The sequence below is a fragment of the Puma concolor genome, chromosome C2 (genome assembly GCF_028749965.1).
Source record: "Puma concolor isolate L17-30 chromosome C2, mPumCon1.1.hap2, whole genome shotgun sequence".
Classification (NCBI taxonomy): domain Eukaryota; kingdom Metazoa; phylum Chordata; class Mammalia; order Carnivora; family Felidae; genus Puma; species Puma concolor.
The window spans coordinates 50,805,056-50,830,299 of record NC_141675.1 but is presented as its reverse complement, the minus strand read 5'-3'; the positions used below and the strand labels follow the sequence as shown (position 1 = coordinate 50,830,299).

Here is a 25,244-nt window from a genome sequence, read left to right as displayed (position 1 = left end):
CTCTCTCTCTCTCAAAATAAAACTCAGCATCCCAAAAACAATTAATCCAATTAAAAAATGGACAGAAGACATGAGTAGACATTTCTCCAAAGTAGACATCCAGATGCCCACCAGACACATGAAAAAATGCTCATCATCACTTGTCATCAGGGAAGGCAAATCAAAACCACAATAAGATATCACCTCACACCTGTCAGAATGGTTAAACAATGTAAGAAACAACAAGTGTTGGTGAGGATGTGGAGAAAAAGGAACTCTCATGCACTGTTGGTGGGAATGCAAACTGGTGCGGCCACTTAGGAAAACAGTACGGAGGTTTCTCGAAAATTTAAAAATAGAACTTGAAAAAATAAACACCCAATATTATTCTCCTATATTTACCAAATTGTGCTGTGATCCCACAATTGCACTACTGGGCATTTACCCAAAGAATACAAAAAAACTAATTCAAAGGGATACATACATCCCTATGTTCATAGCAGCATTGTTGGCAATAGCCAAAATATGGAAGCAGCCCAAGTGTCCATTGATGAATGGATAAAGATGTGGGATGTGGTGTGTGTGTGTGTGTGTGTGTGTGTGTGTGTGTGTGAAATAGAATATTACTCAGCCATAAAAAATAATGAAATCTTGTCATTTGCAATGAAATGGATGGAGCTAGAGTACAATGCTAAAGTGAAATAAGTCAGAGAAAGCCAAATATCATATGATTTCACTTATATGTGTAATTTAAGAAACAAAACAAGTGAACAAAGGTAAAAAAAGAGAGAGACAGAGACAGAGAGAAATCAAGAAACAGATTCTTAACTATAGAGAACTGATGGTTACCATGGGTGAAATAGGTGATGGGGATTAAAATAAAAACTTTAAAAATAATAACTAGTATATATTGAACATCTATATGTACTATCTACAATGCTTTATAATTATTATAATATTCAATCTGCACTAACACATATTGAGGTGTTCATCTTCATTACGAGTTAGAGATGAGGACACACAGAAGGAGAAATTCAAATTAACTTTCTTAAAGCACAGGGTTTGTAAGAGTTACTGTCAGGACATAGAGCTATCTATCCATTTTCAGAGTCCTTGCATTGTTCAGTATACCATGTTGACTTATGATCTATTTCAATGCTCTTTTTCAATGTTACATGTACAAGAGGCTTTGGTCTTAAAATCTTGACTGTATCAAAAGTTGTAATAGGATGTAATACTACCAGAACTGATAAAATGATTTGGATTTTGTTGATGTAGTAGAAAAAACGTTAGTTTTAATTTTGAAATAAAACATGAATTTGAAAAAAATCATGGATCCACTTCCCTTTCAAAAATAAAAACAAAAACAACTAAATCCTATAAAGGACATTTTAGGAACGATGAATATGGCTTGCATATTAGATAACAGTGGTGTATCCATGTACAAGTTTTTTTTTTCAATATATGAAATTTATTGTCAAATTGGTTTCCATCCAACACCCAGTGCTCATCCCAAAAGGTGTCCTCCTCAATACCCATCACCCACCCTCCCCTCCCTCCCACCCCCCATCAACCCTCAGTTTGTTCTCAGTTTTTAAGAGTCTCTTATACTTTGGCTCTCTCCCACTCCAACCTCTTTTTTTTTTTCCTTCCCCTCCCCCATGGGTTTCTGTTAAGTTTCTCAGGATCCACATAAGAGTGAAAACATATGGTATCTGTCTTTCTCTGTATGGCTTATTTCACTTAGCATCACACTCTCCAGTTCCATCCACGTTGCTACAAAGGGCCATATTTCATTCTTTCTCATTGTCACGTAGTACTCCGTTGTGTATATAAACCAGTTTCTTTATCCATTCATCAATTGATGGACATTTAGGCTCTTTCCATAATTTGGCTATTGTTGAGAGTGCTGCTATAAACATTGGGGTACAAGTGCCCCTATGCATCCATGTACAAGTTAATAACTGTGTAACGGTTATATAGAAGAATGCCTTGTTCTCAGGAGATAGAAGAAAGTATTTATGGGCAAATGTCACAATGACAGCAGGAGAGGGCAAAATAGAGGCAAAACACAGCACAATTTGGTAAATATAGGAGAATAATATTGGGTGTTTATTTTTTCAACGTTTCTGTAGGTTTTTAAGTTCTCAAAATAAAACATTGAGGGAAGGAAAAACAGGGACCCAGCTCTTGCTCATTTCCTCTGCAAATATACAAATAAAGATTTGGCATCTCTCTTTGAAATTTCTTTTCAATCCTGTCTTGGTGCCTGGCTCAAACTTCAGTTATTACACCTTGTTATGCATCTATATTCCTAACACTGTAAATATATGTAACAGCAATAACAACCTCAAAATATTTGTACAGGGCATTAAAATTTACAAAACATCTCCTCTTTACTACTTCATGTTATCTTCACAACAATCTTAGAAATATCTAGGCAAGGTAATGTTTTTATTCTTGCCATTTTCCAGGTGAAAAACTGAGAAGCAGAAAGTCTGAGCAACTCAGTCAAATTCACACACCCAAGACTAGCACCGTCTTCCTCTGACTGTAGACCTTGTAGTTTTTCACAACACATATTAAGCACCCCAAGGGGAGAAGTGGGTTAAAAATGGCATTTATTTTCTCATTGCTTCATTTTTTTTCCCCCAGAAAGTAAGAGACTTACGTGTGTTTGCTTATCCCCACTATCTGAGAATTCCAGATTAGCAATGACAGAGGTGGCTCTGCTCACCCTAGTGAATCAGCATGCTGGGAAACCCTGAGTGAGATGCTGCAAAGTAACAGGCTGCTAACATCCCCAGCCCCACCTTCCTGGGCTAGGGTGTTGGATAATGTGTCTCCAATTCCTACCCGTGTCACTGCAGATCAGCTGCAGCACAATAAGAAATTTACCGAGATTAATTCCCCTGAGACTGAGTTGACATCCCCTCAGAATATGGCGGTAATTCTTGTCACAACTCCAGGGAAATGACAAAGCACACAGAAGGAAGTTCACATGAGTCACAGACCCACAGCTTCAGAATACTAAGTGGCTCCGTCTCCACCTGACAGCTGGGGTGAGCAGAAGCCATCTCTGTTCATTCGTGTTCTCTCACTCTCTCTTTTTCTTGACTGAGAACAACTTAAGAAAAAAAGAAAACCAAAAAACCATCCTTTCTGAGCTTGGTGAGGGCCACAGATTTGTGGTGAGGAAGTCCCATAGGCCCCCAGACACATGGCCCACGTTTCCTTTTTTGTATCTTACTGGTAGGGGTTACATCTCTTCTGCCTTCACTGTTGACTTCAGATGTGAAGAGAGGGAAAGGAGGGGGAGACAATAGAGGGAGTAGCTAAATTGCATAGAATATAAGCATATTCTTCTCCAGCATCTTCCATTCTAACCAGGACATTATGAAATGAGGTTGGGAATCTTCAACATCCAAAGAGAGCACAAGATACAGTACTAGATGATTACAAATTGTCTGGAACATAATTTTCTTTAAAGCCAGCTCATCACATATTTTCTGCAGCCTTGGCAATCTTAATTTCTCAGTATGCTCTAGTAAAGGTAGTTTTAGGAAAGCTCCTGTCCTCTCTATGGAACCCAGTTGGAACAAGATAATTTGTTAGCCACGACTCTGACGCCTATCAGAGTGATCCACCTTCAGGACTTCGGGGACCTCTGTTAACTCTGGACAGGTTTTCAATGGCCCTAGAAGGCTGCACATCTGAAGCAGCATGTCACCTACTAAGAGTGGTGAACTCTGTAATGTGCCTTTGCTATGTTACTTAAGATCAGTTCTGCTCAAGAGAGCAAGAGAAATAAGGAGGATAAATGAAACCATGTAGAGAAACAAGTAGCTTGTGAGACACAGGAAGAATTCACATAATGTATATGGTATGACTAAGTGGATTAGTAACCTCTGAGTCACGGCAGACATAGACAAAGTAGGAAACGTGTGTGCTGAGCAGAGAGGTGGAAGGATGGAAAAATGTGATCTTCACAATGCATGTAGTATGCACATGACACCCAACGTTCAAGATATACTAAATATACATGAAATATACGAGGATTCAAATAAGGTCTTAAATCAGCCCCGTTTGGTGATCCCCTTCTGGCTTCAAAAATCCCTGTGCACAAGAAATGCAGAGTCCATGGCTGTACGTCAGGCTACGGCTTTCAGGTGAGCTACAGCTAACGGCCAGGTGAATTTGTCCCTGAGAGCAAGAAAGCAAGTGTATGATTGACCCAGGCACCTCCTGTCTACTGAGCTGTCTTGCCCAAATCTCAAATATGATCATTATAATACACCCTCACAGGGAAGGACACTGTGGCATAGAGAGAGGACAGGCCATATGACCACTGCGTGCCATAGGATTTAGATAGTTGGGTCCCTCTACCTGTTTATACTCAATCCTAATTGTTTCAATTGCCCCATCTCTCCCCTCTTGCTTCTCACTACGCTTTTTACTTGATTTAATAAACCATGGGATGCATGCATCTTAGTTTGTTGCGTGAGCCTTTCTGTTTTGGAACCTTCAGGATTGCCTGGTGGTGGACTTGGAGGCTACTAATGCATCAAGGTCACTTCCCACATGACAAATTCACAGCAGGACCACACACACAATAACAACACAACAACAAAAGACACAGCTTTAACTTTTTAAGTAATTACCATGTACTAAGCAACATTCTAAGCATTTTGTATATATCATTCCAAAAAATCCTAATTACCCTATAAAGGAGATATTAATACTTGAATTTTATAGATAAGGAAACTAAGGAAAAGAGAGGTTAAATAATGTGTCTAAAATGACACAACTAGGAAGAAATGGAAAGATGATCAGAATTAGGGTCTTATTCCAAAGTTATGTCCTTCCCATTTTGTAGGAGGCCAAGCTATTCCCCCCCATATCCTTCTTAGACTTCCCTTGGACACCTTATCTAGCCCTCATACTTTCTTTTCTTTTTTTTTTTAATGAAATTTATTGTCAAATTGGTTTCCATACAACAGCCAGTGCTCATCCCAACAGGTGCCCTCCTCAATACCCATCACCAACCCTCCCCGCCCTCCCACCCCCCATCAGCCCTCAGTTTGCTCTCAGTTTTTAAGAGTCTCTTATGTTTTGGCTCCCTCCTTCTCTAACCTTTTTTTTTTCCTTCCCCTCCCCCATGGTCTTCTGTTAAGTTTCTCAGGATCCACATAAGAGTGAAAACATATGGTGTCTGTCTTTCTATCCTCCTCCCAGGATTTATTTTTTCTTCATACTATGATCACCATCTATTGTAACTCAATTAGTAACTTATTGCCTGTCTCCCCCACAAGAACGTAATTTCTATAGAGGCAGGATGTTTGCCTAATTTATTAACTTCTGCTTCTTCTAGTGCATGAAAAGTACGAGTCAATGAATATCAACTGAATGAGTAAGTAAATCCTGTTACTGACTTTTTTCTAGATATATTTTTGAAAATAAAATCACAGTCTCAAGATTACCTTTTGACTGAATATATTAACCCCAGAAAACCTATGATTATATTAACTGTAAAGGGCATGGAGCATTTCAGAACAAAACTCCAGGGAGAAACAACGGGCTAGAAGAAAATTCCATTGCCAACTCTGTATGTTAATTTCTACGTGGCCTCCCTGAAGACCCTAGTTGTTTCTGCAGCCTGGCCACCTTTATGTGATTTTCATCACATTATAATTTCAGGGCCTTGGACTTCCCCTATGGTTACCTCTGAGAAGGAATCCAGAAAAAGTGGATTTTTATATGTATGTGAATTATATGGGACATTCTAGAAAAGGGGCTTAAGCTTGCTTGCTCTCCTATACCCACATTATTAACTCATTCAGAAGTCACTGTCTGTGTTGTCTCCATTTCCAGGTAAGGACACTGAGCCTCAGTGGGGTTGTAACTTGCCCTGGGTATACACTCTAACAAGTGGCGAGGCCAGAAGCTGTGTTCCCCATCTAATGTCCTGCAGTCCACTTTGCAGAAATACTGTCCTAATAGGAAGGAGGAGTACAGTGAGTAGAAACGAGATTTTCTTAAAAAAATTTTTTTTTCAACGTTTATTTATTTTTGGGACAGAGAGAGACAGAGCATGAACGGGGGAGGGGCAGAGAGAGAGGGAGACACAGAATCGGAAACAGGCTCCAGGCTCTGAGCCATCAGCCCAGAGCCTGATGCGGGGCTCGAACTCACGGACCGCGAGATCATGACCTGGTTGAAGTCGGACGCTTAACCGACTGCGCCACCCAGGCGCCCCGAAACATGAGATTTTCTAAAAAGCCATACCAGAGACTGAAAGAACCCACGTGAACCCATCCAGCTCTAATGCTGTTTCTTAGAATGAATGAAATAAATTTCTCTTTTTATTAGGGGCGCCTGGGTGGCTCAGTCAGTTAAGTGTCCAACTTCAGCTCAGGTCATGATCTCGTGGTTCACGAGTTCAAGCCCTGCATCAGGCTCTGTGCTGACGGCTCAGAGCCTGGAGCCTGGTTCAGATTCTGTGTCTCCCTCTCTCTCTGCCCCTCGCTCACTCATTCTCTCTCTCTCTCTCTCTCTCTCTCAAAAATAAATGAACATTAAAAAGATTTTTAAACAATTTCTGTTTTTATTAATGTATTGTTTTATAAAGGATAAAACATCAGCTGAATAGGTCTAAGGTAGCAGTCCAATTTTTGGTGAATTTGTAGTTAAAATGGAAATAAAACTGATTTAGTAAAATTGGAACACTTTTTTTTTCCCGCCATAGAGTTGGTAGGGTTTGGCTCATCTTCTTGGATACGAAAATAATTTTCTCCAAATCACTATCTTGAAAACTCAGCTATCCCAGCCTTTCAAACCAAAATGTTAAACTGATCTGATTGGCACGCAAGGCTCTCAGGAGCATCCTGGCCAGGGGTCATAAATGAAATGCATTAGATAATTTTAATTTGATATAGTAATCCTCAGGAGCAACTGAACCGCCAAAGAATCATCTTCCATTCATTTCTGCTCATTTAGGTATCAATCAGATTTCTAGAGAAATACCTGGCATCTAGATGTGGCTGCTGTTGCTGATGAGGAAAAATGGAATGTAAGAGTGTCCTGGGGATGTTTACCAGCAATCTGTCCTTAGCATCATCCTGAAATGTTGAACCAGATCAGACACCAGAATGCTTATAGAGGTTAGGAAACCAAAATAGGTTTTAAGTAGAGAAAAATAAAGTTGGATCTATTTAACTTTAGAGCTTCACTCATTCAATCTTCAAACACTTGTTCACTTATTCATCCAATCGTTTATCCATTCATCCATTCATTCATCCATTCATCCATTCATTCATCCATCCATCCATTCATCCATCCATTCATCCATCCATCCAACCATCCATCCATCCATCCATCCACACAATAAATATTTATTGAGCTCCTACTCTGTGTCTTTTGCTCTGCTAGCCTGGAAATAGAGTTTATAGAACTGTGTGGTCAAATTTAGTTCTCAGGAGCCACATGTGGCTATTAAACATTTGAAATGTGGCTGACCCAAATTAAGACATGCAGTAAAAGTGAAAAACACAACAGATTTCAAAGGCTTAGTGTGAAAGAAAAATCTCATTAAAAATTTTTGTATTGATTGCATGTTGAAATCATGTTTTTACACATCAGGTTAAATTTTTTAATTTTTTAAATGTGTATCTATTTTTTTTTTAATTTTTTTATTTTATTTTATTTTTTTAACGTTTATTTATTTTTTTGGGACAGAGAGAGACAGAGCATGAACGGGGGAGGGGCAGAGAGAGAGGGAGACACAGAATCAGAAACAGGCTCCAGGCTCTGAGCCATCAGCCCAGAGCCCGATGCGGGGCTCGAACTCACGAACCGCGAGATCGTGACCTGGCTGAAGTCGGACACTTAACCGACTGCGCCACCCAGGCGCCCCTTAAATGTGTATCTATTTTTGAGAGAGAGAGTGTGAGCAGTGGAGGTGCAGAGACACAGAATCTGAAGCAGGCTCCAGGCTCTGAGCTGTCAGCACAGAGCCCAACGTGGGGCTCAAACTCACAAACTGTAAGATCATGACCTGAGCTGAAGTTGGACACTTAAACTGACTGAGCCACCCAGGTGCCCCATGTTGGGTTAAATTTAAAATATATATGTATTTATTTATTTACTGGGGCACCTGGGTCGCTCAATCAGCTAAGCATCTGACTCTTGATTTTGGCTCAGGTCATGATCTCATTCATGGTTCATGAGATCAGGCTCTGTGTCAGGCTCTGCACTGACAATGTGGAACCTGCTTTGGATTCTCTCTCTCTCTCCCTCTCTGCTCCTCCCCTGTGCACATGCTCTCTCTCTCCCTCAAATAAACATTTTTATTTTATTTTATTTATTTTTAAAATGTAATTTATTGTCAAGTTTTCTAACAGTGTCTACCGTATGCTCCTGGTTTTGGGGGTAGACTCCCGTGATTAAATAAACATTTTAAAAAAATAAAATTAAAAACACATATATATATATGTATTTTTTAAAGATTTTATTTTACTATTTTTTAAAACTATGTATTTAGTTTCTTTCTCTCTTTTTTTTAATTTTATTTTAGAGAGAGAGAGAGTGTGAGCAGAGGGGAAGGACAGAGGGAAAGAGACAGAAAATCTTAAGTAGGCTCCAAGCTCAGCTCAGAACCCAGTGCGGGGCTCAGTTCCATGACCCTGGGGTCATGATCTGACCTGAAATCAAGTCAGTCACTCAACCAACTGAGCCACCCAGCACCCCTAAAGATTTCATTTTATTTTATTTTTATTTATTTTATTTTTTTTCAATATATGAAATTTATTGTCAAATTGGTTTCCATACAACACCCAGTGCTCATCCCAAAAGGTGCCCTCCTCAATACCCATCACCCATTTTCCCCTCCCTCCCAACCCCATCAACCCTCAGTTTTTTCTCAGTTTTTAAGAGTCTCTTATGCTAAAGATTTTATTTTTAAGTAATCTCTGCACCCAACATGGGGCTTAAACTCACAACCCTGAAATCAAGAGTCACATGCTCTATCAACTAAGCCAGCCAGGTGCCCCTAAAATATATTTCTATAATTATTCTCATCTGTCTTTTTTTTTTACCTTTTGAATGTAGCTAACAGAAAATTCGAAATATATGTGTGGGTTGCATAATATTTCGATTGGACAGAGCTGCTAGTGACTATTTGCAGAAGATTTCTTCCTGCTCTTATTATGGTTTGGAGGAAAGATTGAGAGAGTGTCTTTCTGGGAAGATAATAAAATATAAAGGCAGAAGAGATGATCCATTGTGCTTAGATGATATTTCTAGGTTTTATGTCATTAAATTTTTGTTCTGAAAACTTTGCTTTGGATAGGAATTATCTAGGAATTGAAGAACATGTAGAAAATTTGGGATGCTGCAATACTTGCTACTTTCTGGTATTTTCTGAGCTGTAACTGGACATCCTAGAAACCTGAATATCCATGGATTCCTGCTTGCCTATGGCGACACTAAATAAAATGGCTTAGAAGGAAGTAAATATTTATGGAATGGGTTGTTTGACGTGATGATACTGTGGGGACTAAGTGAAACTAACATTGATCTTGCCTCTCTTATGTAAAAAAGATATCCTGTGTTGTTTATGTCTGCATTAACCTGCTAGCAGGAAAAAAATAAATAATTTGAACTGTAATTAGGTTGGGAGTAACATCTAATGACTAAGGGAGTCTGTGAGATTAACTAGCTTTGGCAAAAAGCTCTAAATAAAAGTTAGAGCTCAATTCCAAATGTTTTTTAAATTAAAATATGATTTAATTTAAAAATCATCATATTCTCTCCAATCAACAAATTAATGGGATTTCCTCTTTCCTTTTTAAAAAGCTATGTATACAAAAAGGGGTCCTCTCTCTCTTCTGTTATTCACAAGTAGTACATGGTTTGTAGACTCCTCTCCTGCCCTCAGTCATATTCAATCACTTCCTCCCTGGAACAATGAGAAGAATATAGAGAGACAAAGTAGCCTAGCACTCGGGAATGACAGAAAGCCAAACCAAAAAACTCCTAGTGTAGGTCCTCAGACACACAAATGCTCTGTGTCTATCCCTGTCTAGCATGACTCATGTTGGAATGAGCTTTCTTTTGTCTAATAAGCTCAAGAGAAGGTTTTGAAATACATGCAATACATGCTGGGATTTATGGAAATGAGAGAATTAAGAATATGAGTGGCACCGAGCACAAGGAACTGTCAGGGACTCTACTGGTAAGAACACAGCAGCATAAAGAAAGAAGAAATGGGAGTGGGGCTGATTTTTTCTGGGACTGGAACACATGCCATCGATGCCAGATATCGTAGCAGAGACAGATGGCATGGCAGATGCTGTGAAAGAAAAATGACTTACTACTAGGTGAACCAGAAAAAATAAACAAGAAGGACAGAGGAAAAAGTCCACAAGTTCCCCTCTGTTGTCAGAAACATCTTCCCATGGCTATAAAATATAATCTCATCCCATAGGGTTGCAGATTGCAAAGTAAGTGTCTTACTACTTTCTCCACTGATTGCACATTTGGAATTTACAGCTATTCTTTTGAGAGGACTCACTTTCTGTCTATTGGTTTTTCAAGGAAGAAGCGAAGACAACAACAAATTGGATATATGATGCCTACATATTATGAAGAAGATGCTACTGCTAATCTTTCTTGGCTCAGTTGGTTGCTGTGTGATATGTAGAACCCGGATGAACTCGTCTTGGTTTATTTTAGAAATGTTCCCAATTAACATCCTTTCAAGGTGCAAATCAAAGGGGTTGGCATTTTAATAAATTTTTTAAAAACATGTCTTAGAAAGCTGGGCTGGGCTCTTTCATTATGTCCTTGGGGTTTAAAACAGGTGCCTATAAAAATCCTGTTAGCATGTGTTGTGGCCCCATGGAGTTCATAGGAATGGTTGAAACCAATAAAAATGATTTTCAAATGCTAAGGGTCTAATATGGGATACCCAGACACACACATACAGCACAGTGCCAACATACGTAGATTTAATATAGGAAAATTCATCAATAGGCACTTGGCAACCACTGTTGCATCACTTATATTAGACAGGAATGGAAGCAATCAAGCCTAAAATCGCCAATCTGAGTTGCTGAAATAAAGACAAGTGTGCGAATGATATTAAGGATTTTCTGGCCATTACAAAAAAAAAAAAAAAAAGGGCTGGGGACTGGCAGGTATCCAATGATGGTTTTGTCATATTTGCAGAAGAAATTGAATGATTAAAAGACTATAGAGTAACGATGGCTAACAAAGAACTACTGTGGGGCCTTTAAGGGTAATTTTGATTATATATAACATTTACTTTCTGTAGTGTTTTTAGAAACACTAATAGCTCTCTAAGGTAGACCCCATTGTATATGTATAACTTTCACTCACATACTTGTGACTTTATAAATCATTGCAAAAATGAATCTTAATAACATGGAAGCCAGAAATAGCTTAGACACCTTCCCCCCCGCCCCATTTTTAGGGGAGCAAATGTACCCAAGGCCTCCTGGCAATCCCTATTTCTCATTTTCTTCTTATTTCCTATTTCTTCTTCCGTTGGCCGGATCAGCCCTGTCCTCTGCTACAGTAAAGTAGAAGACACTACATGCAGACAATGGGTTTCCAAAGACTAGTATCAAACTGGCATTTCCATCAGGCCCACCTTGGAACAAGTAAGCGTACCAAGTTTGAGGATACACATTTTCTGAAAGCCAGGGAGAAATTATAGGGAAGCTCTTTCAATCTGGAACAAGTCCTACTTGAGGATTTCTGTGCTACATTCCTACTAAATCCTCCCAGAGAAATAAGCCTCAGAGCCTGAGGGACCAGCTAAGAGTGGATCCCTTCTTGGGGGAGGGTGGAGAGAGCTGACTACATTCCAGCATCAAGTGGTTGATGGCTGCAGGGCTACAAAATTCCACGTTCCTTGACCTAATCATCAACAAATGCAAATTTCTATGGTCTGACATCCTTCCTTAGACTTCTGAACTTGGACATTGACTCTTGATAAAATGGTTGACAAAATATTCTGCTCTGTGGAATTTTCTATGAGAAACTCAGGGAAAATTAAAATGTTCTCTGATTCTAGCAAAGGCCGGACAATGTTGTAATTACAAATTCTATGGGGTAGCAATCTTGTGTGTTTAATGTTAACACTATGAAGCTCCCTTCTAAAAAATTTCAACACATAATCAGTGTTCATACTGCAGACACCATTATCATATCAGTATCACATAGCTTAGATCCTAATTGAGAACTTCTCCCTTCTAGAGGTATATAATGCAAATTATAATGTTTTCTGCTTGAGAGACTCCCGCATTCTATCTCTACAATTAGACATGAGGGTGGGGCAGGGACAAAATGGGAAAAAAAAAAAATCTGAAAAATCCTATACATGATGTAATTTAATTGCAAAGGACTCTTTCCCAAGGAGGAAGACAATGCCACAAGCACTTAAAATGGGAAGCAATTTCAGTTTTTCACAGCCCCCACTAAATAGTATTTTATTTGACACTTTTGTTCATCAGATAGCTTTAGTGTTCTCTTTTTATGTGTCATTGGGAAGAGGGTGACGTCATGTTATCCTTGCGATGAGCACTTCTTACTCTAATAAGATGTTTATGGTTGCTTTAAAACCTCTTTTTTACTTTGATAAAAATATGTATTTCTAGATTATTTCCAGAGATCATTCTTTTTTTTAAATGTTTATTTTTGAGAGAGAGAGAGAAAGAGTGAATGTGTATTGGGGTGGGGGGGGGGCACAGAGAGATAAAGACACAGAATCAAAGTAGGCTCCAGGCTCTGAGCTGTCAGCACAAAGCCCGACAGGGGCTCAAACCCACGAACCGTGAGTTTATGACCTGAGCTGAAGTTGGACACTTAACTGACTGAGCCACCCAGGCATTTATGAATTTCAAACACTGCTATTGCTTTATAATAAAATGATTTTCTCAGAATTAAAACAGAAAACTCTAGGAGAAAATTAGACGTATAAATATTTATATTTTAACATTTCTCTGTAGTTGCACAAGAGATAAACGGCAAGGAAAATAATTTCCATGATATTCTTTTGTCAGAAATGCAACCTACCAAAAACTCAGATATACTTTCGTATGTACAATCATCTGGAACCTCTGTAACTTCTATAACCCTATAGCAAGAATAAACCTTTATAGAACCTGATTTATTCCAAGACCCTGGACTACCTTTTGAATCATCAAGGACAAATTTATCGTCAGTGTAATTTTTTGTTGATTACTATATTCTAAGTCCTTGAAACTGCGTAAATGTCATATTGTAAACCTCAAATGACTTTTTGCCCTTTTCCCCCCGAAAATCTTTGTTCTCATTCACCTCAGGTAAGTCGAATCCATGCCTGCAAATCTCAGTTAACTAGGACATTGTTATTAATTTGTCCTCCCAAACTATTTTCTTCCTCATTCATCTTAGGTAGGCTCCATAAATAAATGCAAATTGAAGAAAATTTAGTTTTAGGAACATTTTCAAAGTTTCCTTGGGGAGATGCCTATTGTCTTAAATTAGTTGTAACAGGAAGGCGATAAAATGTTGTAGCTCCTTGAGAATCAAAACCCAAATTGCAATGAAGAGCCTCATTTTGAAGTAGTCATTCTTATAAAACCTCTGCTCATGGCACCACTGAGCACTTGTTACCATAGATTGGAAGCTAATCAGACCCAGTCATTACAAAAGAGAAAGATCATCAAGGGACTTCCTCCAAAATAATGATGGCTGGGTTATAAACTCCCCTTCCAATTAATTTTATTGGTTTAGTTGATGAAATAGCAGAAGGGAAATGAACGTGGAAAAAGTGAGCACTGTACCCGGCAGGAGCCACAACCCCAATGCCTGGGACTGTGTACAAAATGAATGAAAATGCAGGACGCAGAGCTTTGCTTTGAGGGTAAATACTGAGGCCAAAAGGCATCCCCTGGAAAGGTTTTAATTTTCCATATGCAATCAACTAAGTCTGAATAGATTTCATTTCCTGCCATTAGTGAAAGAAGTCGTCAAGCTAGAATCAATAACTCAAGAGTCACTTATCAAATTTTGTCACTCACCTTCCATGGGGGTGTTACTGTCTGGTCGATTTGCAAAGACTACATCCACATACTCGAGCTGCAGCCTCTGGAGGGAGCCCTTCAATCCTGGGAACAGAGGCAGGAAAAATCCAAAAAATGTAAGTGTAATAAGCACTATTAGAAGTAGTTGAAGTTTGGTTTCCTTTAAAAAATTTACTTAAAAAAAAAAAAAAAAGCACTGGGGCACCTGGATGGCTCAGTCTGTTGAGCATCTGACTCTTGATTTCAGCTCAGGTCATGATCTCACAGTTTGTTAGATCAAGCCCCACGTCGGGCTCTGCACTGACAGCATGGAGCTTGCTTGGGATTCTCTCTCTCCCTCTCTCTCTGCCCCTTCCCTGCTCGTGTGCTTGCTCCCTCTCTCCTCTCTCTTTCAGCATAAAAAAATAAACTTAAAAAAAAAAAAAGCACTGAATTAGTTTCAAAAAGACATGGAATACAATGAGGTATTAATTGGCCCCTAGAACCTTTAAAAAATATATTGGGGCACCTGGGTGGCTCAGTTGGCTAAGTGTCCGACTCTTGATTTCTGCTCAGGTCATAATGTCACAGTTTGTGGGCTAGAGCCCGGCATCAGGCTCTCCGCTGATAGACTGCAGCTTGCTTGAGATTCTCTCTCCCTCTCTCTTTGCCCCTCCCCTGCTCGTGTGCACGCTCTCTTGCAAAATAAACAAACATTTAGAACAGATATATAGATATAGATAAAGATATATATCTCAAAGGCTGACTTTGTCCTTCACAAAGAGGAGTCTTATAACTTTCTCAGTAACTTCAGTACTCCTACCCCACCAGAAAAAAACATACTCAGTAATGATCTTTCATAGTGACTCATCTGTGGCAGTATCTAGAAGCAAAGTTAAGAATAAAAAGTAGCCTACGAGTTTAACTTCTTGAAAAGTGGGATGGGATACATTTATTGCACATCAAAAACATTAAAATGGTATAAATAAGAAATAAGTGACTGCCAAATCCATCTTAATGTACACATGGGTTGTAACAGGAATAAAAGGATTGGCAAATGAAGGGTTTGCTCAACATTTTACTAAGCGGAACAAAGCTGGAAGAACGTTAAATATAGCTGAGCTCTACCATTTCTATTATTCCCTTTCTTTGGGGAAGAAACAAAAACACAAGAAGCTATAAAGACTTAGGGCATATAAAGGAGAGAGTGAGAGCTTAAAAAAAATCTGGAACCAATAATCTAAGTTCCAACCTAACCATTTGGTTACATTCCTGTGACTAGGCAGAAAAAAAAATTATTTAAATTCAGTAAAATTAATACTTCCCTGAAATAGAATGTATTGTATATAATATTATGCAACCAAAAGGAGGACAGTTCAAGAATCATTTTATCTCATTTCCATGAGACACAGCATTTCCTTATCAGCCTATTTAATTCCTCAGGAAGACCGGTGGTTTTTCTCTTTTTATTATAGGCATAAAATTAATTGCATGTTAAATGAGGCTCTTATACATTTAAATTTGGCTCATTTAAATTTGATTTTTCAAACTGGTTTACCAGCCAGCCACAATTACTTTTCTGACAGGAAAATGAAGTTGTTGGATATAGTTCCGGAAATATTTTTCATTCATTGAGAAAGCATTGTCTGTGTTGATGGCTTCTTAAAAGAAGGATTGATGAAGAGATTAAGGCAGACAGGTGTTATAAATTCCAATGCCTGCTCTCAAAAAACTGCAGTGACTTTCAGGCCCAGAGGGTCACCAGCTCTCTCAAGGGGCAGCTTGAAATAAAATCTACCTTAAAAAGCACTATGATATAAGCCACTTTTTAGAAGCAATTATACATATGGAGGAAGTAAGGGAGGACAGGATAACCAAGTGAACAAATAATAGAGTATCACAGGTTGGAAAGGTTGGAAATCTGTGCGCTAGCATGCTGTGTGATTCAACTTGGGTTATTTGACCTTTTTTTTTTTTTTTTTTTTTTGGTGGGGGGGGCGGTGACTCAGGTCTCTAATCTGCCGCGGAGATAACAATACTTACTACCTTCAGGATCACTGCTCCAGAGAGCAAATAAAACCAGCCGTCAAGCACTTTGTTAGCGTAATAGTCTGTAGAAATGTGGTGATTATCACAGTGCTGCTCACATCTGGAAAGGTTCAGAATCAGAGGTGCCAAAGACTAAATGCTAAAGATTTTCAGTGGACCTCCTGGTTCTGGAGGGAGGCATTTAGTGACAGTTCTGGCCCGTGCTTGGCCCTGGAAACAAGCGTCCTCCTTTCTGATAATGGCCCTATCCCTCAGTGTCTCTTCTAAACAGCTCAATGTGGGCAGAGCAACCAGGAGAAAAAGCTACGGCTGGCTTGGCCACTTTGTAGTGCTATGTGATCGGCTGTGACTTGAGTCATTTACTCTCCCATGCCCTAAGCATGTGCTAAATCCCAATTTGATCCTCAAACTGTGCTGGGCTCTGGAGGTATAAAGATGCACGGACACTGTATTTATTTCCAAAGAGCAAGCAGTGCATAGTGAGAGCATCTGTTGGCACGGGTTCATTGCTCAAGGTAATAACATGTACCCACTAATAACGGCATGCACTTGATATGAAGGTCAGTCTCATTGTATTTGGCCATTCCTCACCTCTCAATTCTTTCTCTGGAAGGCATTTCTTTTTCCTTGATATATAGGCTGAGATTCAAGTGTATTCATGTGAGAATAAAAGAAATAATGTGCTGCATCACGTCAGTGATCCACCTGAACTCCCACTCTGACTTTGAAGTGAAGTAGGAGGAGATTGTGTCTTTCAGAGATCCTGTCCCCTAACTTCGAAAATGTCAATCATATAAAGTCTTGAAATCCATGGTGTACATTTTTGGGTTTTACTGTCTGTGAGATGGAAAGTCATTGGTAAGGGGCTGGGACATGAGGAAACAGGAGTTAAGCAGAGGAAATGACATTATCAGATCTCCATTTGAGCTGGTCATGGGCCTGCTGAGGACGATCTGTCAGAGGCAAGGGTGAAAGCGGGGAGGGAGGCCAGTGAGCAGGTCACCAAGTCGGTAAGAAGTGTGCAAATTCTGGACAAGTTGTGGAAGTAGCAATAAGAGGACTTGCTGTTGTGCTGGATACAGAGTGTGGAGGTCAAAGAATCAAGGATGACTCTTAGCTTTTTGGCCTGAAAAGTGACGTGAACGTTAGTAAGATGGGGAAGTCAGGGAGAGCAGGTTGGTGGGAGCCGTGGTCTGAGCCACTTAAGTCTGGGCAGCACATCAGTCAAGCACATGGAGCTCTTGGCAGCTGGATGGACCAGCCTGGCAACCAGAGGCCAGGTCTGTGTGCAGGTGAGGCACGGGGTTTGGGATCCAGGGTACTCATTCAGGCTGGCCTGAATGACCTTGCTGATGTCGCTTAGCCTCTTTGGGCCTTTGGTTTCCTCATCTGTCCAAAGACAAAATAGAGTTAAACGACCTTTCTGCTTTAATGCTTCATGTGACTACAAACCAAATCAGGCACTCCTGTCCTTTCCTGTTTGGATGCTCTAATCTTGTAGAAATAAACTATAGCAACATAAAGACATGCTCGACAAATGTCTCCTTGAAAGCTATTTAGGGTTTATCTCTAATAAGCAAATAGTCATGTTCCAGCTGCACTTAGGAAATGTTTGTCGAGCACTGGCTTGGGGCCAGGTATTGTTTTAAGTTTAAGTAGACGTGCAAAAATACGTTAACCTTGGCTGCCGAGGAACATCCGGGCAGCTAATCACAACTTAAGGGAGATAAGTGCACCAGTGCAGTGAATGCACTTGCTGAAGGCACTTTTGACTTTAGTCTGTCCCTCAGCACCAACCCAGTGTCTGTGGGAGCAAATATAGGAGAAGCAGGAGAAAAGCTCCCTGTCCTGGAGATGTCTACAAGTTAACTGGCAATTCCTCAAAAGTCCACAGGATAGTAAGTTATGTTATATAAAGAAAATAGCTTTCAAGTGAGAAAAGAAATCTAAGTTCATTTTCCTTTTAGGTTCTGCAGATTAACAGGAACTCTATGGTTCATAAGGTAAACTTTAATTCAATTCAAGCCTATTTCACAGGCATCTAAAGAAATATGCCCATTCCAGATGTTAAGCAGACTGGCATGGTCAGACATGGATCAGATGTTCAATGTTGCCCATTCAACTGTGTAGAAACAAGGAAATCCATAGTTTGGAGATTCTTCAAGGGTTCTACTTGAATATGCTGTGTCCACACACTTGCTTTCCTTTCTAGCTTGAAAAACAAATGTTGCCTTCAATGATGGCCACTCTTTCCCTATATAATTTTCCACCTTTTCGGCAGACCTCTCAGTGATAATTTAAGACATGTCTGTTTATTTTTATAAGGATTGTGCTGTATTAGAATAATCCATGTGGCTGCACCTCGCATTATGAAACATGGTTATCCTGAGTGGGTGATTTCAGTTTAGTATGAACATGGAACACTGGGAAGGAATCTGTGGTGAATCCATCAAGAAATTTAATCTTTAATTGAAAAAGTCGTAAGTTATCTTTTTAAAATAAAAGTTCAGATAACTGGGTTTAACACTTGCCATTCATTAAAAAGTTTTAAGCAGTACTTTCTCAGATTATTTTCCTCTTCTACTCCTAAAATAATGATAGTGGGTTTGTGTTTTGAATCATATAACAAAACTGTCATTCATCTGGAGGACAAACATACACTAAGACATAACCTTTGCCTGTAAAAGTATACAGTTTATGTAATCTTACAATTTGCCTTACCACACTATCATATTTTTTCATATAAGATACTAAGAAAATTTTATCTGCTAAATTTTAATACTGGCAAAAATTGGGGCTTCAAGAGTGTTTGTGGAAAGGCTGAATGAATAGAATTTCAAAGCTTAATAGCTTGGGATTCTAAATGGCTGTAATAAACCTATTAGTGAAATTTCTACCTTCTTCTTGTGAATCCAAGAAGCATGTTGTTCCTAATTGGATTTAAGTGAAGGACCTTGAGCTCACTGAAATAGTCTTTCATATGAATTTTTTAAAAACTGCATTATGTACAAGACAAGTTCATTTTATATACTCTGTAAACCAGCTCAGGTGGCCAAAGTCACCCAGCATTCAAGTGGCCTGAATTGTACATGAATTGAACTTCTGTCTTGTCTTCTAAGAACACTTAAAAATATATATATATTATATATATTAAAAATAATATATATAATATATAATTTATTGTCAGTAATATATAATATATAATATATAAAAATTATATAAATTATAAGTATATAAATATTTATTTATTTATAAATATATATAAATATATATATAAATTATATATATAAATATATATATAAATTATATATATAAATATATATATAAATATATATATATAAATATATATATAAATATATATAAAATATATATATAAATATATAATTTATATATTTATATATAAATTTATAAATTTATAATATATAAATATATATCAATTATATATATAATTCATTGTCAAGTTAGCTAATAAACAATATATACAGTGTGCTCTTGGCTTTGGGAGTAGATTCCCATGATTTATCGCTTACATACAACACTCAGTGCTCATCCCAACAAGTGTTCTCCTCAATGCCCATCATCCATTTTCCCCTCCCCTCTGCACCCCCCACCATCAACCCTCAGTTTGTTCTCTGTATTTAAGAGTCTCTTAGGTTTTGCCTTCCTGTCTGTTTGAAAGTATTTTTCCCCCTTCCCTTCCCCATGGTCTTCTGTTAAGTTTCTCAAATTCCACATATGAGTGAAAACATATAGTATCTGTTTTTTTCTAACTGACTTGTTTCACTTAGCATAATACTCTCCAGTTCCATCCACGTTGCTGCAAATGGCAAGATTTCATTCTTTCTCATTGTCACACAATATTCCATTGTATATATAAACCACATCTTCTTTATCCATTCATCAGTTGATGGACATTTGGGCTCAAAGAACACTTTTTAAATTTCATGTGCATATGAATCTCCAATGTTCAATAAAGTCACCTTCATCACAAAACAAATACCAATGAAATCCAAGGATAATGATTTGTAAACCTCTTCAAATTTTATTTGAGGCCTAGGAATCTAATGTCCACTCCGCCCCCCCTTTTTTTCCTGCAAAATTCACTCAATTCCCTGATATCAGCCTGCCTAGAAATATCCTTTCAGCTTACTCTTTTGGACTCATGAACATCTTTCTCTTAGGCTGAAACTATGACCTGCAAAATAAACAGTAACAACATACTAATAAATAATCCCAATTTTTTCTCAGTCTCAAAAGTTTGAAATGTGTTAAAGTTTGAATCTGGGTCATTTTGAATTTTCAGCTGAACTGGTTTATCCATCCTGAGAGATTAGTTCCTCAGAGAATTCCTGACTTCTTTAAAGGGACAAAGAATTTAAGGTTTTTCTGTTACGTTGTCTGGGGCTTGCAGAAAACTGATTTAAAAAAGAGAATTTTGAAATTATGAACACACTGGTAAATACCGAAGCAATGGAGATGCAGTAAAAAGCACAGCAGGTTCCTCCATTCTTTCTTTCCTTGATTTTATATTCTCGTTGATTGCCATCCTGTACCATTTTCTGAACCTCTTTTTTAATCGATTTGAATTAGATTAAAAAGAAAAGAGAAACAAGAACTTTCCAGGCAGCACACTGCTGCCTTGTTTTTCCGCTTAGTACAACAAGCTTACACGAGTTACTTCTATTTGGGAGGGGGCAGTTATTTCTTATGGACAGGTTTCACGGTAGATGACTCAAGTCACGGGGGCAAGACTAGAGCAGGAATAGTAACAGTTTTAAGAGGCAGGCTGGATTTTACTTTGCAAGGTCAAAGTGGGCATTACGGCCTGAGAAGGGATTTAGTTTGGTTTAGGAATGTGAAAGCTTTCTCTAGTGCTAGAATGTACTTATTCCTTGTGGCAGCCTTAGAACGTTACTTGGTAAAAGGGGCCCTTAACCATGGTATGAAGATTAACAGTGGTACTGTTAAGGATGATGACATAATGACAAAAATAACATTTATTAAGTGCTTATTATGTGATGGATATTGTGCTCAATGTGAATTCTCTAAAATCAGTTTCTGCATAGTAATGTTGTAAAGTAGGAATATTTATAGCCCTTTGTATAATCAAGAAAATGGAGGCTTAGTAAGGTTGATTAACTTGCACAAAGTCCCCTAGCTCCTAAATGACATAGTTGAAACTTGAACCACTGTGTGTCTGGTTTCAAAGCCCAATGCTTAGAAATATATTAAAAATTAGTTAGTGAGGGGCGCCTGGGTGGCGCAGTGGGTTAAGCGTCCGACTTCAGCCAGGTCACGATCTCGCGGTCCGTGAGTTCGAGCCCCGCGTCAGGCTCTGGGCTGATGGCTCAGAGCCTGGAGCCTGTTTCCGATTCTGTGTCTCCCTCTCTCTCTGCCCCTCCCCCGTTCATGCTCTGTCTCTCTCTGTCCCCAAAATAAATAAACGTTGAAAAAAAAAAAAATTAAAAAAAAAAAAATTAGTTAGTGAGAAATACCAAACTCATACAAACACTTTGCAAGTGTCATACAAACACTTTGGAAACAACTGAATGATATATTTATTACTGTTAACAAATTTATATATAATTTATAATTATATACATATATAATATATAAATTATATATATTAACTATATACACATGTAATTAATATATAAATTATACATATTAATTATATATGTGTTATGTATATAATATATAAATTTATATATAATTTATATAAATATATAGATTATAAATTTATTTTATCTGTTTATAATTTTATATAAATATATTATATATAAATATATGGATTATATGTAAATTATAAATATATAAAAATTTGTATATATATAAATTTGTATGCATATACATTTATATATATATATATTATTATTATTATTATTATTATTATTATTATTATATAAATAGATTCTCCAAGATCTGGCTTCAAAAACTTTCTATTTTGTTCAATTTTTAATTTTTTAATTTTTATATTTTTAAAGTAATCTCTATATCCAATGTGGAGCTCTAACTCATAACGCTGAGATCAGGAGGGACATACTCTACCGAATGAGCCAGCCAGTCGCTCCAAAAGTCTTCTTTTTAAATTAAATGACTGAATACCAAAACTATTTTTTTTTCCCCTAGTGGAAGTCTAAGATCTTTCCAATAGTTCTCTTTACACATTAATAAAGAACTCCAGTTTCTAAATTGGGATGAATGCCTTCACATTAGATATTATTCTTCAGATTAGGTTCATGGGGAGGGAAAAAACTTTATAATGAAATAAGAGTCTGGAAGAAAATATTTGCAACATATGTAACTGACAGAAGTGAACATTATTAATATACAAAAAGCTCCTAAAAATTAATAAGATCAAGACAAACAACTCAAAAGAAAAATAGCTTAAGAATACGAAAAGTTAATTCTCAGAGAAAGCACAAAATTATAAAAAGTAGCTCAAATTCATTAATAAATAAATGTATAACTAAACAAATAAATCAAATGAACTCATCCATCGGATTGGTATATTCCTTTTTAGAAAATAATTTAAAATACGCATTCTTCTTTGACCTAATAATGCTGTCTCCAGTATCGATCACATTTACATAAGGACAGCCATTTGTATGATATTTTGTAATACTGAAACCAATAACCTGCAAATCATGTGTACATGTGCATGTATAATTAAAATGTATTTTAATTATAGAAAAAAGTAAACTTTTGGTTAATATGTATAGCTTGATTCCATTGGTTTCATACCTGTTTTTGTATTTATAAGTAAGTATGGATAGATAGATAGATAGATAGATAGATAGATCGATCAATTTAACTGTGGGAATAAGTTGGGAAGGACAGGTACCAGACTGTCACACTGTGAGATGAGATGAGGTAAGCAAAAGGAGGACTTATTTATTATTTTTAAAATGGTGAGATTAGAGAGTATTTCATGTTTTTATTGACTTTGGCATCTCATAAATGAAACTAATTATAAAAAGAAGAAAAATCTTCTGTCTTAATAATTAATCAGGAACCTAAAGTTATAAAAATCTTGTATTTATACAGCCCCATCTAACATCTTTCTCTTATTGCAAAAGGTAGAAGTGTGACATTTTTTGTAATATATAGACAAACAAGAAATACATAAAAATTCCTCACAATTCTTATAGTCTTCCCAATGAAGTAGAGTAGTACTCTACTACATAAGAGTTCTAGAAGACTGTACTATTTCCTGTTCATTTCCAGGCTCTACAAAGTTTTTAGTACAATTACAAAAGCAATGCCTCTCTGAATCAGTTACAAATCCTATTACAAATGCACTGAAAATAATAAAGTATCTAGGAATAAAGTTAACTAAGGAGGTAAAGACCTATGCTCCAAAAACCATAATACACTGATGAAAAAAACTGAAGATGACACAAACAAATGTAAACATACTGCATACTCAGTAATTGGGAGAACAATTTTGTTAAAATGTCCACACTACCAAAGCAATCTATACATTAATGCAATCCCTATCAAAACACCAACTGCATTTTTCACAGAACTAGAACAAATAATCCTAAAGCTTGTATGGACCCACTGAAGATCCTGAATAGCCAAAGTCGTCTTGAAAGAGAAGGACAAACTGGAGGTATCACAATTCCAGATTTCAAGATATACTACAAAGTTGAAGTAATCAAAACAGTATGGTACTGATACAAAAATAGACATGGATATCAATAGAACAGAATAGAGAGCCCAGAAATAATTCCATGAATATATGGTCAATTAATCTATGACAAAGGAGGCAAGAATACACAATGGAAAAAAGATAGTCTCTTAGACAAATGTCCAGTTTGGGAAAACTGGACAGCTACATATGAAGGAACGAAATTGGACTTTCTTACACAATAACAAACTCAAAATGAATTAAAGACCTAAATGTGAGCCCTGAAACTATAAAATGCTTAGAAGAACACGTAGGCAGTAATCAGTAATCTCTTTGACATCAGCCACAGAAACATTTTTCTACAGATGTCACCTTTGACAAAGGAAACAAAAGCAAAAATAAACTATTAGGACTACCCCAAAATAAAAAGCTTTTGTACAGCGAAAAAACCGCCAACAAAACAAAAGACAACTCTCTAGATGGGAGGAGATATTTGCAAATGATATAGCCAATAAGGGGTTAAGAGTCAAAATATATAAAGAATTTATACAATTCAACACCAAATAAGACAAATATTCCAACTAAAAAATGGGCAGAAGACATGAACGGACATTTCCCCAAAGAATATATGTAGATGGCCAACAGGCACATGAAAAAATGCTCAACATCACTCATCAACAAGCAAATGCAAATCAAAGTCACAATGAGATACCACCTCATACCTATCAGAATGGCTAAAATCAACAACACAAGAAACAACAGGCATTGCCCAGGATGTGAAGAAAGGGGAACCCTCTTGCACTGTTGGTGGGAATGCAAACTGGTGCAGCCACTCTGGAAAACAGCATGGAGGTTGCTCAAAGAATTAAAAATAGAATTACCATATCATCTAGTAATTCTACTCCTGGGTATTCACCCAAAGAATACAAAAGCACTCATTTGAAAAGACACATGCACCGCTATGTTTATTGCAGCATAATTTACAATAGCCACCATATGGAAGCTCTCTGAGTATTCTTCCATAGATGAATGGATTAAGGAGAGGTTGTATATATATATATATATATATATATATATATACACACACACAATAGAACACTACACAGCTATGAAGAAAGAATGAAATCTTGCCATTTGCAACATGAATGGATCTAGAGGGCATCATGCTATGTGAAATAAGTCGGTCAGGGAAAGATGAATACCATACGATTTCATTCGTATGTGGAATTTAAGAAACAAAACAAATGTACACAGAAAGGCAAACCAAGAGACACACTCTTAAATATAGGGAACAAACTGGTGGTTACTAGAGGACAGGTGGGTGGAGGGATAGGTAAAAGAAGCGAAGGGAATTAAGAATACACTTATCCTGATAAGCACCAAGTCATGTATGGAATTGCTGAATCACTATACTGTACATCTGAAACCAATATAACACTGTATGCTAAATGAATTGTAATTAAAAACACAAAAATTTAAACTAAGGTAAAACTATCATCGCCTTAGCATATATC

At 37.4% G+C, this 25,244-nt stretch overlaps 1 protein-coding gene and 1 long non-coding RNA gene across 6 annotated transcripts in view; one reads left to right on the top strand and one right to left on the bottom strand.

Moving 5' to 3' along the window:
* Positions 1-7,194, top strand: part of LOC147577248 (uncharacterized) — a 33,147-nt gene extending 25,953 nt beyond the window's left edge. The window contains exon 4 of the long non-coding RNA XR_015240075.1: positions 6,976-7,194. This is a non-coding gene — a long non-coding RNA (uncharacterized LOC147577248). The remainder of the gene's footprint in view (positions 1-6,975) is intronic.
* KCNAB1 (potassium voltage-gated channel subfamily A regulatory beta subunit 1) overlaps positions 1-25,244 on the bottom strand; it is a 415,847-nt gene that overhangs the window by 47,711 nt on the left and 342,892 nt on the right. For 3 of the 5 annotated variants that reach the window (XM_025912881.2, XM_025912882.2, XM_025912883.2), the window contains exon 8: positions 14,067-14,153. The exons of the other annotated variants lie outside the window; for them this stretch is intronic. In XM_025912881.2, the coding sequence (XP_025768666.2) occupies positions 14,067-14,153 (87 nt within the window). The remainder of the gene's footprint in view (positions 1-14,066; positions 14,154-25,244) is intronic. 5 annotated transcript variants of the gene reach the window in all.